Source organism: Chenopodium album, chromosome 4, assembly GCF_948465745.1.
Source record: "Chenopodium album chromosome 4, dcCheAlbu1.1, whole genome shotgun sequence".
Classification (NCBI taxonomy): Eukaryota; Viridiplantae; Streptophyta; class Magnoliopsida; order Caryophyllales; family Amaranthaceae; genus Chenopodium; species Chenopodium album.
The window spans coordinates 76,525,520-76,543,162 of NC_137837.1; the positions used below are offsets into that span (position 1 = coordinate 76,525,520).

At 35.8% G+C, this 17,643-nt stretch overlaps 1 protein-coding gene and 1 pseudogene across 1 annotated transcript; one reads left to right on the top strand and one right to left on the bottom strand.

Annotated features, from left to right (window-relative positions):
• Positions 1 to 7,038: 7,038 nt before the first annotated feature.
• Positions 7,039 to 7,899, bottom strand: LOC145628213 (fatty acid desaturase 4, chloroplastic pseudogene; annotated as a pseudogene).
• A 2,712-nt stretch (positions 7,900 to 10,611) lies between these two features.
• On the top strand, positions 10,612 to 13,755 carry LOC145628214 (PKS-NRPS hybrid synthetase cheA-like). Its single transcript, XM_081680521.1, has 4 exons — positions 10,612 to 10,683; positions 11,113 to 12,110; positions 12,203 to 13,035; positions 13,118 to 13,755. Exons 1-4 carry the CDS (start codon positions 10,612 to 10,614, stop codon positions 13,753 to 13,755), a joined length of 2,541 nt encoding a protein of 846 aa, XP_081536647.1.
• The last annotated feature ends 3,888 nt before the right edge of the window (positions 13,756 to 17,643 follow it).

Here is a 17,643-nt window from a genome sequence, read left to right on the forward strand (position 1 = left end):
TGTTTCCAAAGTGTCCCTATCACTCCAACCTAACCCATCCTTGAATGTCTACTCTCACTAGTGAATGTATGTCAACTTTCCAATTTTAAGGAAAATCCAGCAGCACTTCCCCCCAGTTCTCCAAGTACAAGATGTAGATAATTATTTACCCACATATGTACCCAGAGAACATGGAGAAGAAATGGACAGCCAAGATGTTCCTTAAAATCGAAAAAAAGACATACATTCACCACCTAAGTGAGAGTAAACATTCAAGAACAGTCCCAACCGGGGACTATTCAAGACTCTCCTAATGAGAAAGCCTTGAACGGGTATCTAGGCATATGATGATGCAAACATTCAACATATTATTGTAATTATTTATTATTAAACAAGACACAACTTGTAATATCATGAACAAACTTTTATCAAATAGATAAATAGAAAGAAATATAGCTCCATAAAGTTTATAGTTCATACCAATATAGCAATTATAATGGATGTAATGTCTCGAACTTCCCACTTGAATAGCTAATAAACTTGTGCTTCACTTCATAATATGAATCTACAAAAATAAAAAATAAAACAAAAAATAAAAGTTAGTAATTTTGTCAAGAACTATAAAACAACCTAAAATTACACATTAAAACATACTACCAAATTCAACTAATTAAGTAACAAGGTTACTAATAATCTCTACTTTATTCAAAATTTCCTAATAAAACCTAACAATCAATTTAACACCACTCCAACATATCAAATTATTATACTCCATAATCCATATATTTCCTAAAAGCATTAGGAAAATCATTAGGTAATGTAATCTAAAACGGATTACTCCTCAATCTAACTCCAAAATAATTCAATTCATACTATAATTAACCAAAAATTAAGCAACAACAACAAATTGATAATAATAATAATAATATAAAAGAAATTAAAACAACAATATACTACCAAATTCAACTAATTAAGTAACAAGGTTACTAATAATCTCTAATTTATTCAAAATTTCCTAATAAAACCTAACAATCAATTTAACACCACTCAAACATATCAAATTATACTCCATAATCCATATATTTCCTAAAAGCATTAGGAAAATCATTATGTAATGTAATCTAAAACGGATTACTCCTCAATCTAACTCCAAAATAATTCAATAATTCATACTATAATTAACCAAAAATTAAGCAACAACAACAAATTGATAATAATAATAATACAGTGAAAGAAATAAAAAAATTATTCAAAATATATTTTCCATTATACTGTTAATTCATGAACAATTAATCAATTTCTTGCATTCTAAAGATACACACAATTAATCAATTTCTTGATTTCTAAAGATGCATTCTCTAAAATTTTAACCCTACCAACAACAAAAAAAACCCAGAAAATTCAGAAAAATTAACCAAAAAATAACCTAATTATTGTCTACCAAAGAGAATTTCCCAATGATAAAAAACTAATGATCAAATTACCCACCCGGGTGTATATAACAAATTCTACTTTTTCCATGGATTAAAGAAATCAAGGGGATTATGCATGCAACAACTTACATTTGGGGAATCATCGGACAATCAAGCAGCAAACCTTAGTTGCGCCAGCATCATCGGCGTTCTGAATCAATTCTGAATTTCAATAAACAATTCAAGGAGCATAATCATATCAGAGTCTTCGGCATAACATTATACGTAGTATAATTTTCCATCTGTTCAAATTTATAGGCTCGATCTTCTCTAACTTCTTTTTCTTTTTCCTCTCATTTACACTGTTTTTATTCTTGTGGTTTCACCTCTAATTGCAGTTTCTTTTTTTCAATTAACCTAATTCATGAACAATTAATCAATTTCTTGCATTCTAAAGATACACACAATTAATCAATTTCTTGCATTCTAAAGATGCATTCTCTCAACTTTTAACCCTAACAACAACAACAAAAAAAACCCAGAAATTCAGAAAAAATTACCGTCAATTAATATGCAATTTCGAACGGTGGCTGTGGGATGGTGGTGCGGTGGCTGTGGCGTCAGTGCTGACAGGTGGTGGACGGACCACGCACCTGGTCAGTGGTGGAGGGAGTTCCCCCAAAAAATCGAAATTTCGCCCTGTGGTGGCTGCTTGCTGCTTTGCTCATTGGTGGAGGAGGTTCGGAGGGAGTGCGGAGGTGGTGGAAGGTGGTGCGGTGTCGCTGGTGGAGTGTGTGGTGGTAGGGTTTGGATGGTGGTGCGGCGTCACTGGTGGCTCGTACTGGAGTTTTGGTGGAAATAAAACAGTGAAGTATTCTGGATGGGGAAAGAGAAGAAGAAGGGCCGCGCGTTTTTATGTATTCAAATATTGCCACCGGTTCAAAATCGGTGGCCTTAAGCATTATTGCCACGGGTTCGGTTTGAACCGGTGGCAATAATATATGCCTTATTCGCGGCCATTTTTTAAACCACTGGTTTTCAAAAACCGGTGGCCTTTAAGCGGTGGCATTTTCAATTTTTCTACTAGTGTCAGGTCACCATTTTTTCGGGTTCAGATGGGTTGGTTAATAATCGGGTTCGGGTCGGTATTTCGAGTCGGGTCAGCTTTTGACAGCTCTAGGTGTACAGTTCACCAGGTGTATATAACAATATCTCAGCTCCCTTTATTTTCCATTCCCTTCCTTTCTTTATTTGCTATCCAAACAAAATGTAAGAATGTTAAACACAAGTAAAAAGCAGAGGAAACAATACTGCATTCTATTCAAATAAATCAACCAATATTATATAGGCATACATAAGCTTAAAAAAAAGGAAAAACTAAGAAATGGGATAGTGATCCACGCATGCATGCACTACATGATTTGCATCTTCTATATTCACTGCTAACAATTTTTGTCACCGGGCTTCTAAGACTATTTCTGAAGTCTGTTTGGTACGATGTTTGACGGTGCTTGGGATCCGGTGGCTCATAGTCTGTTTGATTTGCATCTCCCATGTTATGAGGGGAGGAGCTTAGGCTTGTGTGACTTACTTTGCGGTTCAGTACGAAATTTGGCCTTTTTTTGTTTGGGACTGCGACATGTGGTTTAGCATAGGTTTAGCCGTGTTTAGGTTTTCATTAACCATGGTTCCATTCCTGGAGTGTACGTAGTACGTGTTTGATTTATTTAGGATACTTGAAGTTCATGAGCTGAGTTTACTTGTACCGTTATACGTAGTATTTTTTTTTTTTTTTTTTTGAAACAACCGTTGTACGTAGTATTAGAGCTATCATATTTGGGGCATTGTATTCCTGATTTATTTCTCTCTTTAGGGTCTTTTTCTTTATAAATAAATATTACTTGCAAAGTTTCAACACTTCCATCAATAAATTTCCATGCAATTTTATTTTATTTTATTATTTTATTATTTTTTTTTTTTGGACGAACCATGCAAATTTCTATTCATCTTTTTTATGTTTTTGCATTTTCTTTTCGATTTAATTTTTTCAACTGAATCTTTCTTCAAAAAAAAAAAAAAAAAAAAAAAGGTTGAAAATAGGCATTTACTTTATTATGCTAAAGTTTCCTCAAAACCTTTATAATACATATTATCTTACTCCAATGTACCACCCCTTTAAAACTTTCTAAAATTTTATTCGTGGTTCTCTTTAATTTTAAAACTCCCTTATTTTATCTTGGATAGACGCTCTTACTTTTTCTCACTTTACTCACCTTTTTTTGCAAACTCTTTTGACTAATTATCTTGTTATGTCTCTTTCTATCATACAACTTCTTAATATGATTCATATTAGCTGACCCCAAATAATTATATTATGCACACTCTTTTAACTAATTATCTTGTTATGTCTCTTACTATCATACAGTTTTTTTATGATGATTCACTATAGGCGATCCCAAATAATTTTGGAAATAAGGCTTTGTTGTTGTTACGCTATTATTGTTGTTGTGGTAGTAGTATATGGATGGGTATTAAAATACATACGTGCATGAGATATCTTTATGATAGTATTGATATCGATAAGAACAACCACCAATAAGATTATTAGTTTATTTAAGTCAAGGTATGTATTACAATAGTTATTTCCAAAGGACATAAGAAAGATTATTGAGTAAGTAAATAAGCTAAAATAAAGGAATCAAGTATATGTTATTGTCAAAATGAATACAAATATTTTATCTCATAAAAAGATATCATTCTCATCTTTTTGATAAGATGTATACATCACAAATTACAAACTATGGAGTAATAATTAAATCCTACAAGTACATCATCAAGTAATGTAAAAAAATTACAAAATATTTGATATTTGAAAAGAACACAAAAATATAAAAATTAAGGGTTCTTCTACTAAATTGCCTCAATCTAATGTAGCAATTTCTCTCGTAATACGTAAGATAAAGCCCAGCTACAAAGTAGGCTTATTAATTGACCGTCATTTATTTATATAATTTTTATTATATGATGGTAATTAATTAATTGTTCAATTAATTAATTTTTATTCTAATGTATGTGTTTACATACCACAACAACAGACATTTCTACCAGGAACAGCCATGCACCCTCCATCTTGACCATAAAATGTCTGGCAATTTTCATTGCATTTGTCGACATCACATTCACCGGCGGTCTCCATACAAGGCGGCTCGCCTTCACCATCGTTGCCCACAGGTGCTTGGCTTGGAGCGTCACCAAGTTGTTGTTGTTTCAACATTGGTTCCAAAAGAGGTAAGAAATCCGCATATGATTGAGCTAAACTTGTGCCTGTAATTTCATTAAAAAAAAAATAACGTAAATTAATTCATAATAATTATTTAATATTGTTTTTTTAATGTATAACTGTGAAAGATATGAATAATGAAAGTATAAAATTAAATTATTACAGCAAAAGCTGAAGAGGACAATTGTAGCCAGGAAAACTGCTGATCCCTTCATATTGTTGATGATCTTGATTGAATTTTAGAGATTTTGTGATATTAACTAGATTATTGTATGTGATTATTACGTAAAAACAATTATGAAAAAGACTGATGATAAAATGTCAATTTATACATAAGAGGCATTTCCAACTTTATGAACAATGCATTATTTTTTGGAAAATTAAGGGGGATCAAAATAGTAAATGGTGTTTAGCCCTTAAATTTTTGAGGTGTAGAAAATTAAGCTCGTCAACATCCTCTCATATTTTAGCATGTTAATTGTCGTCGTACATTGAATGTTTTTAAGTTGTACAAATGTTCATAATATAGAACTCGATCTATTGTTTAAATTAAGTTAAACCTATTTGGTAGAGAATATTCATTCTCTATTTCACTACTTGTATTAAATATGAGAAGAGTATGAAATTAAATTAAGTAATTTATTCGAACCATTTATAAGCAATAAATTTCGCTTCCATAATTTTCTTCTGTGCACACTTTGTGCAAATGTATAGGGGTTCATATATACTCATATACACATAAAATCATTGTATGTTGTCCCTATATACAACCCCATTAAAATTTTGACACATCATAAAAAGTGGGGGAGAAAATTAGGAGTCAAATATAAATTGAATTTAATAGAACTTGGGCCCATTATTCTAGCCAATAAAAACATGACAAATAAAAATTGTATGTAGGGACCACATATAGTTGTAACTTGTATGTATAGTCTTTACTCTCGTATATAGTATACGAAGTATATATTACATAATCTGACTACAATTTTGTATAAATATGCCAAATTATCAAATCAATTTTTATAGTAAATAGATAATTAATTAATGTTCATTATCGGTGAGTTAAAGATTAGTGATCCTAATTAAAATGACCACAACTTGAAAATTGTTGTATACTACCTCTGTTTCTTTTTAGTTGACACGTATTCCTTTTTAGGAAGTTTCTTTTCAGTTGACACGTTTCCTTTTAGGATAACTTTTTTACTTTGCATTACAAGCTACCCCACTTGTTTTTTCATTCTCTCTCACTCTCTCTCCCCTCCTTAATATATGTGTCTAAATCAAACGCGTTAACTAAATAGAAATGGAGAAAGTATATATTATGCATTTATGGACTCTCTTTCAATTTAATATACTACCTCTATTTCACAATCTTGCAACTTTGAAGGATGCACGGATTTTTAAGCAAAATTTATTTATGAGTGTAAGATATAGAAGGAAAAATAGAAATGCATGTGATGAAGAGAGAGATAGAGAGAAATGACAACCTAAAATGAAATAAAACATTAGTTGCAAATAATGTGTAGCATACTAGCATCTATTTTTGGCAAAAGTTGCAAAAAATATAGAATGGAGGTAGTATAATACTTTGAATGCAATAACCTTTTCACTTCCTCAAAAAAAAAAAAAATTATATATATATATATATATATATTGCAAATTGAATTGTATAAAACAATTGAATGGAGAACTTTATACATATTATTCATATACACCCTTTGTTTCTAGAAAACAAAAACGTCCATTATTATTTGATTTGAATACTTGGCAATGTATATTTTTTTACCATAAATTTATATCTTACTTCCTCTAATTTTTTCTACTTGCAACACGTCAAGGAAAAGATGATTATACAGTAATCAACTAATTTTATCAAAATAATTTTAACATTGGAATATGATGAAAAGATTAGATACAGAATATTGTGTATCAACTTTCAAGTAATGAAAACACACGAATACATACATTATTAATAATCCAATAGTATTTTATACATTCATATATGTAAGAAAATATAGTCAAAGCTAGAATATGAATGATACAAAAGTTAAAGTGATGAATAATTCAACACTCGTAACAGGCAAGGAAGTACAACAAAATTAAAGGAGACTAAAATATGTACAAAGTATATCACAAAAAATTGTGCAAATTAAATTGTATTTGGAGAGTTCATAATTACATTATAATCACATATTTATGTACTACGGAGTAGTTATTAGTTTCACCTTTATGTAATGCTACGTTTAGTATATACAAATTTAAATAATTTGAGATTCTCAGTTTTTTAGTAGTAGCACAGGACCTCTAAAATATTTTAGAAGACCTAGATTTTAGGAAAAGGAGGTGTAAAATTCTCCCCATTCCATTTCAAGCTAGCTCATTCCAAGACCTTGGCTTTACTCCAAACCAAAAGAATATAACCTTTTCAAATGCCTCAAAAACCCTAATTTCATCTAAAAATTTGTTCCAAATTCCACTCACTATGCAATAATTACTATTAAAAAGAGCATGGTGATGGGCAGCATGTTGTGAGCGTGACACTAGCACCCCCAAATGTTGTAAGGCCACAACTATTGTGGGTAATTTGTTCTTTGTTGTGTGGGACCATGCATGAAATTGTTGACAAAATAAGACACCGGTCGAGAGAGATCCGACAAATGCTAACAAAATCGTGTTATTGCAAATTAGGTTAATAGGTAAGAAAATTAACGTAATGATTTGGGATAGTTCATAGAGGTTGGTGGCTATATGTTTTCTAGCGATGATCCAAGGCTTCTCATGGTGCCCTTGAAAACCCTCGATTTGAGATCCAAATATTGGGGTTTTGGCATCTCCGTAGTTGTCAATGCTCCAATGGTAGACTCCAGTGATAAGATCTGAGAAAATGTATCCAGCTAAGCCTGCTAAGATGGGTTTCACCCATACATGGGAATTGATTGAAAGGGCTATGGACTTGACTAGGGCAATAAGCACGGTGATGCATCCAATCGCCAACCATGCTTGGTGCACCCATATAGATTTTGAGGTTGGATAATCGGATTTATGCTCATTAGTGGTTTTATCTTGAGCTCGAATGGCTGGAGTGGTGTTCGGTTGGATGTCTGGGCATATTGAGCCAATGTTTGACATTATTAGGGTTATTAATCAAGATCAAATTGTGGGCAGTAATTTGATAAGTTTTGATAGGATTTTTTTGTGCAAATTCGAAGAAGTTTTGTAATGATAGAGGATTATATTGATGTGGGACAATAACTCGAACTTATAAAATTAATGGGCATGGGGGAGATATGTATATATAATTAGTGGGCATGGAGGAGATATGTATATTCTAACTTACTAAGCTAAGTTACAAATTCTGGTCAAATAAGACAATTTTGCTTATGGAAATACGTACACGAAAGAACATAGTATTACAAAATGATTGCCTTTGATTTCTTGTTAATCCAATACATACCCTAATTAATAAATATTGAAGCCAGACTATTTAATTATATTATACTTATGAAGTATTAAGTGATGTTTACGCTATGTGCTAAGTCAACGCCCAACTCAAGGCACAATCCAATTTACCAAACAAAGTACAACGCGTACTATATTCTTTATTCAACGCAACAGCTTCACCAAAATTCATAAAATCTTACGTAGAAAATCAAGTCAAGCTTGTTATTTGGTACTTTTATATTCCTTTTTTTGGAAACAAATTGGTTGTAGTCTGCAACAAGAACTTTCTATTCTAGGTAAAACCACATTAGCTTTGGGAAAAAAGTAGTTTTATGTAATCTGGTTGAAAGAAATTCCGTAGAAAATTCTACTCGTAGTATTTATGCTGAGGTGTGAGCCATTACGAAATGTTCCTTCAATCTATTTTGCTTGCAAAGTTGCAATATTTATTTCTACTATCTCTTATAACGTCATATTGTAATTTATACTAAAGAAAAATATGTCACATGTGATTTTGTTAATTTCGACTCAATTTAGACTTTATTAAAATATAATTTTTATCAAAATGCAATAAAAAAATATTAGTACTTTAAATTGTATATTGACAAGTGTAAAATACCTAGTGTTGCAAAATGGAGTAGTAGAAGTATTTAGGACATTTTGTGAGAAACTACCTTTTAAAGCATTTGTTTTGCGAGAAACTACCTTATAAAAAAAAGTTGTAAAAAACTACCTTATAAAAGCTAAATGTTGTAAGATACTACCCTTGGTCGGAAAGTGAGAGTTGACTTAATTTTTCCGGCGTTGACCTAATCATGTGTCGGTCACGTGACGTTTAATTCATCTTTCCTCATTTCCCCCTAATTTTCCCCGAGCCTATCCATATAATACCCAAGATGAACTAAATGTCATGTGACCGGCACATGACTTGGTCAACGCCGGAAAAATTTATTCAACTCTCACTTTCCGACCAAGGGGTAGTATCTTACAACATTTAGCTTTTATAAGGTAGTTTATTACAACATTTTTTTTACAAGGTAGTTTCTCGCAAAAAAATTACTTTAAAAGGTAGTTTCTCACAAAATGTCCAAGTATTTACAAACTCTCAGATGGACTAGCCCACCAACTCAAGTTGAGTCGATTTCTAAGATATTTGGATTGGTCCAGTAAGACAATCTCTTTACCTATAAAAAAAAAAATAAGGGTTTTTCTACATTATAACCCTCTAACTTTCCGTTTTCTACGATGTGCCCCCTCTTTTTGAGAAATCTACATTGTAACCTCAAAATACATTTAGCTTCTATACGGTAACCTTGCCGTTATATTGTCGTTAACAAATTCCATTAGTGGGGCCCACTCACCACTTAATAATATTTTTTTTATCGATTTGCGTGTTGAAAATGGTTCCGTTTAAGGTTTTGGGGGCTATTTTGGCCCTAAAGGGTCCATATTGAGCTCATATTTAGAAAAAAAATAACAAAAATGCCTCGTATTGCATATTAAGAAATGTCTCGAAATGCGTGTTTATGTATTTAATACGCAAAACGAGACATTTGCGTCATTTTTTTGTCAAATCTGAGCTCAATTTGGATTCTTAAGAGCCAAAATAGCCCCCAAAACCTTAAAAAAATCCATTTCCAACACGCAAATCGATAAAAAAATATTATAAAGTGATGAATGGGCCCCACTAACGGAATTTGTTAACGGCAATATAACGGCAAGGTTACCGTATAGAAGCTAAATGTATTTTGAGGTTACAATGTAGATTTCTCAAAAAGAGGGGCACATCGTAGAAAACGGAAAGTTAGAGGGTTATAATGTAGAAAAACCCAAAATATAAAAAGGTAACATGAGGAGACAAGTTGACCTGTGTGAAACTCTAATATAATAGGATATAGGATTATTTATCATATAATTAAAGCACGCACGCATAAGGACATTATACAAAATGATTGCCTTCTTGTTATTAAATTCAATACACTAAAGAATAATGTATCTGTGTTACACATCATCACTAACAACGGAAGAAAAGGAACAAGCAAGATTCATATGATTCCGGATTGAGGAAGATACTTGAATAGAGAGGCAAAGTGAGGTTTCATTGACTATCATAGATGAAGACTTTAGAGGCGGTTTACCATTCTCCATCAAGACTATGCATAGAAATTATTATGTACTCAATCCTTAGAAAATTGATTTAGGCACACTTGATAATGCATAACTTTAACCATATATATTACAAGTAAGGGGGTTTTTAAATATCGCCCTCGATTTTCTAACTAACACCCGCAAAATGAAATTAAATTACGTATTTAACCTTATTATAACGATTATAAAAATAATTAATTTTACCTTAATTTCATACTTTTACTGGACACAAAATTTTTTACCGCTCTCTCTAGTGGCGAACGGCCACCGACCTTCATCGGACAACCACCCCAACCACCGTGAAATCAAACAAATTTTATAAATTTTGCAAAATCAATTTCATTAGATCTTATGGACAACAACGAAATACCAGAAACACAACCTTTGACGCTTGCCGAAGGCTCGTCGAACCGATCAGAATCGGTACGTTGCGTTAATTTTTTTAAAAAAATCGAAACCCAGGAAACGCCTAGGATTTTCGAATGACCTAGGCTGAAACGCCTAGTTTTTTCGAATATCCTAGGATGTTTCGAAAAAACTAGGCGTTTCAGCCTAGGTCATTCGAAAATCCTAGGCGTTTCCTGGGTTTCGATTTTTCTTTTTTTTTTTCTTTTTTTTTTATTTCACGTATTGGTTGATTGTCATTGGATTTTATACTTTCGAAATTATTATTGTTATTAAAATTAGTAAATATTATTATTATTATTATTATTAGTATTATTATTATTGTTATTATTATTGTTATTGTCATTATTATGGTTGAAAGTTTTTTTTATAATTAGTTGTATTGTTATTGTTGTTATTATTATTAGTCGTGTTCTTTGGTTCTAACTTTTATTAATATTTATATAGGATTCTGAGTCCGAGGATGGTGACGGTGTGGACTATAGTGGACATTTTTTGAAAAACGAAGTGTTTCCGAGTTTTGAGGATGCTGTTCTATGGGCACAAAATGTTTGTCGACCGCTCGGATTTATGTTAGTGAAGGCTTCTTACAAGACCGATCGGAGTGGTCGACCGTATCGATATGTGAGTTGTGATCGTGGAAAAAAGGGCATGATAAGAGACATGATGAACGCGATACGCAAAGACACCAAAAGCAAGGCAAACAATTGTCCCTTCAAACCCAAGGTTGAGTATGTCAGAGTAGTAAATGGTTGGAAGCTTAGTTGCTTGAACGGAACTCACAATCATTCTTTGGTTGTTTATCCCGAGGGACATCGACAAATTAGTGGTCTTAGTATTGCTGCTAAGCAGGTAGTGCGTGACATGACTCAGGCACAGGTGCCACCTCGACATATCATGAGAACTCTTGTAGAAAAGTTTCCCGGAGACCATCCTAACATCAGGCATGTCTACAACTGCAGAAGTAAAATAAGAATGAAGCAATTTGAAGGAAGAGAAGTAGTTCACCAGGTGCTTCATTTGGCCAGACAGAGCAAATACCTCACTTGGGTTTTTACTGATTCCAACAATGTGTTGCAACATGCTTTCATGGCACACCCGATCATGACAAATTTTCTTCGCACATACCCGTACGTGATAGGTATGGATTCCACTTACAAGACGAATCGATACGGCATGCCATTCTTTGAGATTGTTGGGGTTACACCGACTAATCAAAACTTTCTTGTTGCATACGCATTCATGAGGTCAGAGTCTCAGGAAAGTTATCGGTGGGTGCTTGAGTGCTTGCGGTTGTTGATCGGTCATCATAGAGAGCCATCGGTACTATTGACAGATAGGGAGCTTGGCCTTTGTGCAGCGTTGAAGAGCGTGTTTCCAAACACAAGACACATGTTGTGTGTGTGGCATATTAACAAAGATGTTGAGGCGAAGGTTACTTCCATGTTTGAAAAAAAAAAAAGGAGATTGGTGCCAAGTTCAAAAATGGGAGGTGGAGGCTTGTGATTAATGCTACATTTGAAGAGGCATATAACAGAGAACTTGCAGTGCTGAAAACCAAGTGGAGTCAATGGCCGAAAGTGATTGAATATGTTATGGACACTTGGCTCGTACACAAGGAGAAGTTTGTAATGTTTTGGACAAACCAGGTACTACACTTTGGCAATGTTAACAACTGCAAGGTTGAGAGCCAGCATTCAGCATTGAAGTGTTGGATTGACAGTTCAACAGGCTTTTTGGACACGGTTTGGGCTCAAGTGCACTGCTCGATTAAGAACAAGATCATAGCCATTCGTAATGGATTGGAGGCATGTAGAACAAGTCATGGTCAGAAGTACAAGCATAAGCCTTTACATCAGCTGAACGGAAAGGTATCCCACTATTGTCTGTCTATTCTTCTCGGTGAGACAAACAGAATGCGAGGCTTGAGTACGGATATTCATCGACGCTGTGGGTGTGCTCTACGTACTACCCACGGCTTACCTTGTGCGTGCCAAATATATGACTCGATTGCTGCAGGGAAGGGGTTGTATTATAAGAATATTCATCCATTTTGGAGGACCCTTGTCATTGGAGATGGTGTCGACATTCCTAATATAGTTGATGAAAATGATGAGGATCGAGCTCATTTCCGCACCCTTGTTGATCAGGTTATTGCCAGTGATCCTGTGATGCTTAGGCACGTGTCACGAGTTATTGAGGGTGAGATGGATCCTAACTACGATGACCTTCAGGAGCCTAGAGTCAACCCCCGTGTAAGGGGACGACCACCCGAGAATCGTAATAGGCGGGATCCTTCATTTTTTGAGCATGTTGAACGTAGTGGGCGAGAGAATCGATCTAGAAGTAGACCACCCCCATCTAATACAGGTGATCATCAATTTAAATAATATGTTTATTCATCCTAAATTTTAATTTAACTATATGTCATACTATGTTTTTAATTTTGTAGGTACTGGGTTCGACATGCGCCAATGCAGATACAGCTACGCTATTCCCAACATCATTTGGCCTTATGTCGTAGGTGTTAAGGATGTAATTGGTGATGGGAACTGCGGATTTCGTTGCGTAGCAGATTTATTGTACGGAACTCAGGAGGAGTGGCGATTGGTTCGGCATCAAATGGCAAATGAGGTTGGTTCTCACCCTTGGTTGTACAGCATGATTTACTACGACATATGGGGCCAAGGGGTTGGTTCAGGACTGCAAAGGGAGATAGACCGGATTAGATGGGATGGTGATGCGTGTGGAGAGGAGCACTGGATGGTAGCACAACAGGATTTTTTTGCTATTGCCACATTATGGAATGTGGTGGTGATTTGTTATGGAGTAGGAAATAGACCGTCGAGCTACTATCCATCTACTACTGTTTTGCCGTTGAACAATCGTGGACCTTTAGATAGGACTTCTGGGGAGTTTGTGATTAGAACTGTTGCTGGATCGCATTTCATTCGGTTGCATATGGAACATGACCACCCACTACCTCCAATTTCACCAATGTGGTTTAACGCTCGACAGGCAAGTGTAAACGGGTGGGAGAGAAGGTACGATAGAAGGCTTCAATTGTGGCAGACATTAATCAACTCTTGAGTACCGTTGAGTATTGTTGTGAATTTTGATTCAACTTTATTTTAACTTTATTAATAAACATGGTTATTTTTTTAATTTAGTTTAAGCATTTCTTTTGTGAAGCAAGTACACAGTCTATTAGAAAATTAAAAAAAAAAAAAAAAACTCAAACATAAATGTCAACTTGATTATTTCCAACAAATGTGTAAAACTTAAATGACCACTAACAACATCCAAAACATAGTCAACATCCAAAACATAGTCTAATAAAAAAATAAAGTCCAAGCTACAAATAAATATTACAACTAATCAGCAAGTCCATTTATTGCATTCCAATCAGAAATCACTTGCTCCAACATTGCTCTGGTGTCTCTCGATAGTGTAGGGTACTCACTAAGTGATCGCTGTGCTGTAACCATGAATCGTCCTACCCACTGCATAAACAATTATAATTGTATTAATAATAATAGGAAAAAAAATTAAATAAAAAAAAACAAGTAATAAAAAACTTACGTAATCAACGTTGGTCCTCTCAGGAAGACCGTGATCATCCTCAACATTAGGAGTGACGATAGGATGACTAACTCTTCTAAACCATGATAGGTAGTCAGGTGCACAAGTATGTCCGCCAGGCGGAACTCTAGTATATCCACCAAGCAGAAGACTGAACGCGACACCGGGAACAAAACCATTCCACATGCGAGTAGTCATCTGAGCTGAAAAACTGACCCTATAAGACTTAACACTAACTGATCTATGAGCATCATCAGGCCTAATCATGTCACCGGGAACCTCCTGTATAAACCCCAACTGTCGAACAACTCGACCGGGCATATATGGCTCTATGATGCCTCGATATCGAATACATCCAGTAAACGCAGTCCTAGGCACCTGTAATGCAGGAAAAGCTCCGTACGACAACCAGCATACCTACAAATTAATACAAGAGTAAATCAACTGTAAATTAAAGCATTGTAAAAAAAAATAGTATTACGTATCTATTTATACCTCATGGTCACCCAGCTGGTCAAGTCGAGTACGAAAGGACACGAGACGCTGTTGATGCTTCCGCGCCATACCAACATCCCATAACCCTGCACGTGCATATGGAACGTCTCGCATCAACACACCCTGGTGAGGCCGAAAACATGGAAAGTACTCATATATCCAAGACTGGAGAAGAGTTAGACAACCCGCGATAGAATCACATCCATTTCGGGTGGCATGCCCGAGCTGACGATACAAGTACGCTAGTGTGGCTGAACCCCAGGAGTATCTCGTCAACCTCTCCAGGTTATGCTCCACAAACAACTCAGTGAGAAAAGAAGGGTGGGTACGACAACCGCTCTTGTCAGTAAAGAGCGTGTTACCCAAAAGGACCCACATGTAACCAATGACCTGAACCTCCTCTGTAGTCTCTACAATACGACACCTATCAAAAATCTGGTCAGTATGGACGCCACCATTCCTATATATGGCAGTCTGAGTCTTGACCTGTAGCTCCTCTGTAGTCAACTGTAACAACTCAGCTGCAAATGTCCTATACCGGTCACTAGATAGATCCTCGGCAACCATATCACCTTCAACCCGAATACCAAGTATGTGGTAAACGTCGTGCAACATGATGGTCATCTCACCAAAAGGTAGGTGGAAGGTGTTTGTATCTGGCTGCCATCTCTCCACAAAAGCAGAAATCAGCGGAAAATCAAGGTGGTCGTGCATAATGCTCGGCAGGTGCGACAACCCATTCTGTCATATCCGCGTAGCAGTGTCTGCCGTAAATCCCTCCATCCATTCACTCAACAATCTACACACACTAGCTCTAGTATGACACCGCAAAAACCGTCGATCATGCCCGTCCCAAATATATTGAGCAACATGGGCCCCAAAACTAGGAATAACGGTCCCAACATCGGGTCCACCGTTCATTGGCCCCTGAACAAGCCAAGGCGCTACAGATCGAGGTGGTCGTGAACTCGTAAATCTCCCATCAGGACCTCTCGTCACGACAGTCGGCTGCTCCTCAGCATCAGCATCAGCATCAGCATCATCGTCCTCAGGCCCATCATCATCGTATCTCGAACCTGAACCCGAAACCGAGCTAGTAGTCCTCAACAAAGGATTAGGACCGGCTCCCTCTCGCTCATCCAAATAAGTCCCAGAACTACCCACTTCTCTGTCGCGCTCCAGTAAAGAACTACCTTCCCGTATACTAATCCCCGGCCCCCTATCTCTCCTAATCGACGCGTTAATGTCGCGTGATCTAGCATGCCGTGGACCAGAACCCTCGACTACATTCTAAATTAAGAATAAAATGGCATTAATACTAACAAAATCAACCAACTAATATTTCTAATAATTAACAACTAAATATTTCTAATAATCAACAAGTATTTTCATATAGATGAATTCGAAATCATATTTAATCCTCATCAACTATATATCAACACAAACCACCCAAAATATCAACAAAACTTCAAACTAAACATCACGAAAATTCTCAAAATTCCCAATTAAAGCATTACAAAAATTAAATCTACACTAACAAATCCCAAAATCAACAACTAAAAACCAAGCAATTGAAGTCCTTCACTTTAGTTGATTAAAACCCAAAAATCTTGAAATTTAGTTGATTATTTAATTTTCAATTTCCAAACAGTTCTTAATAATAATAACAACAACGAATTTACAAATTGAAAGCCAAGCAATTAAAACCCAATACCAAAAAAAAAAAAAACGAATTTAAAAAATAAAAAAATAAAAAACCAGGCAAACGCCCAGTTTTTTCGAACAACCATGGTTGAAACGCCTGGTTCGTGTGTACAACCGTGTGGTTGTACGAAAAAACTGGGCGTTTCACCTCAACCGCCCAGATTTTTCGTACAACCACACGGCTGTACGCACGAACTAGGCGTTTTAGCCATGGTCGTGCGAAAAAATCAGGCGTTTGCCTGGATTTCAGAAAATGATAAAAAAAAAAAAACAAACCTCTTCTCCGCCAACGATTGACTTGCCTTTGTCCTTCCGCGGCATTATCACTGTGTAGATCGGCGCTCAACCACTGCTCCGGCGCTTTTATCTGCGGTGATAGTGGTGGCGGAGGTGGATGTTGTGGTGGTGGAGGTGGATGTGGTGGTGGTGGTTTGTTTAGAGAGAGAATGAGAGTGAGTAAGGAATGAGGGTTTTGTTGGGGGAGGGGGGTAATTTTGTTTGAGGGTTATTTTTTTTTTTATAAAAAGGGTAAGATTGTAATTTTAATTTATTTTGCGGGCGTTAGTTAGATATTCGAGGGCGACGTTTAGCTTTCCACAAAATAATTTGTTGATATAAAAACAAAATTAGAAATAATAATTTCAACTTTCATGAATTTTGCTAAATTAATCCCAACTTTGGATTATTGTGGAATAATCCGAACTTTGGAGGTAGTTCTTTTTCTTCAATCCCAAATATCGGTTACCGGTTGAATTTTTTTTTTTGTTAAAATGACACGTGTCGCAAATTAATTGGTTAAAAAATATTTTTAAAAAACCCCAATCACCCTAAGATCTCCGGCAACCCGCGTAGCCCAGCCACCACCCTCGTCGCATCGTCGCCGCTCTGACGCTTCCCCTAAGCCACAGTCCCCCCGACCTCCTTGAAACCCCTACGCAACCACCTATAAAACCCATCGATCCTCCATTTCGAAAACTTCCAACCACCGCTCCGCTTACCCCGGCCCGAAACTCTAGCGGGTAGGGTTTTCGACAGTGAGGAAGTGGTTGTTGGGAGGTTTTCGGGAGTGGGCCGGGGGAGGGGTTTCGAGGGTATTTCGAATGGTTGGAGGGGTTATAAGGGAGTTTCAGTGTGGAGGGCGGGAAACCAAATCGGAAAACGACGGGATTGGGGGTGGAGGTGGGTCGCAACATCGGT

Bases quoted from the DNA above. Each gene is read 5' to 3' on its own strand.
- LOC145628214 (XM_081680521.1), top strand. From the start codon at position 10,612: ATGGACAACAACGAAATACCAGAAACACAACCTTTGACGCTTGCCGAA. The intron at 10,684-11,112 runs GTACGTTGCGTT...ATATTTATATAG, and splicing joins CGTCGAACCGATCAGAATCG to GATTCTGAGTCCGAGGATGG. The intron at 13,036-13,117 runs GTGATCATCAAT...TTAATTTTGTAG, and splicing joins ACCACCCCCATCTAATACAG to GTACTGGGTTCGACATGCGC.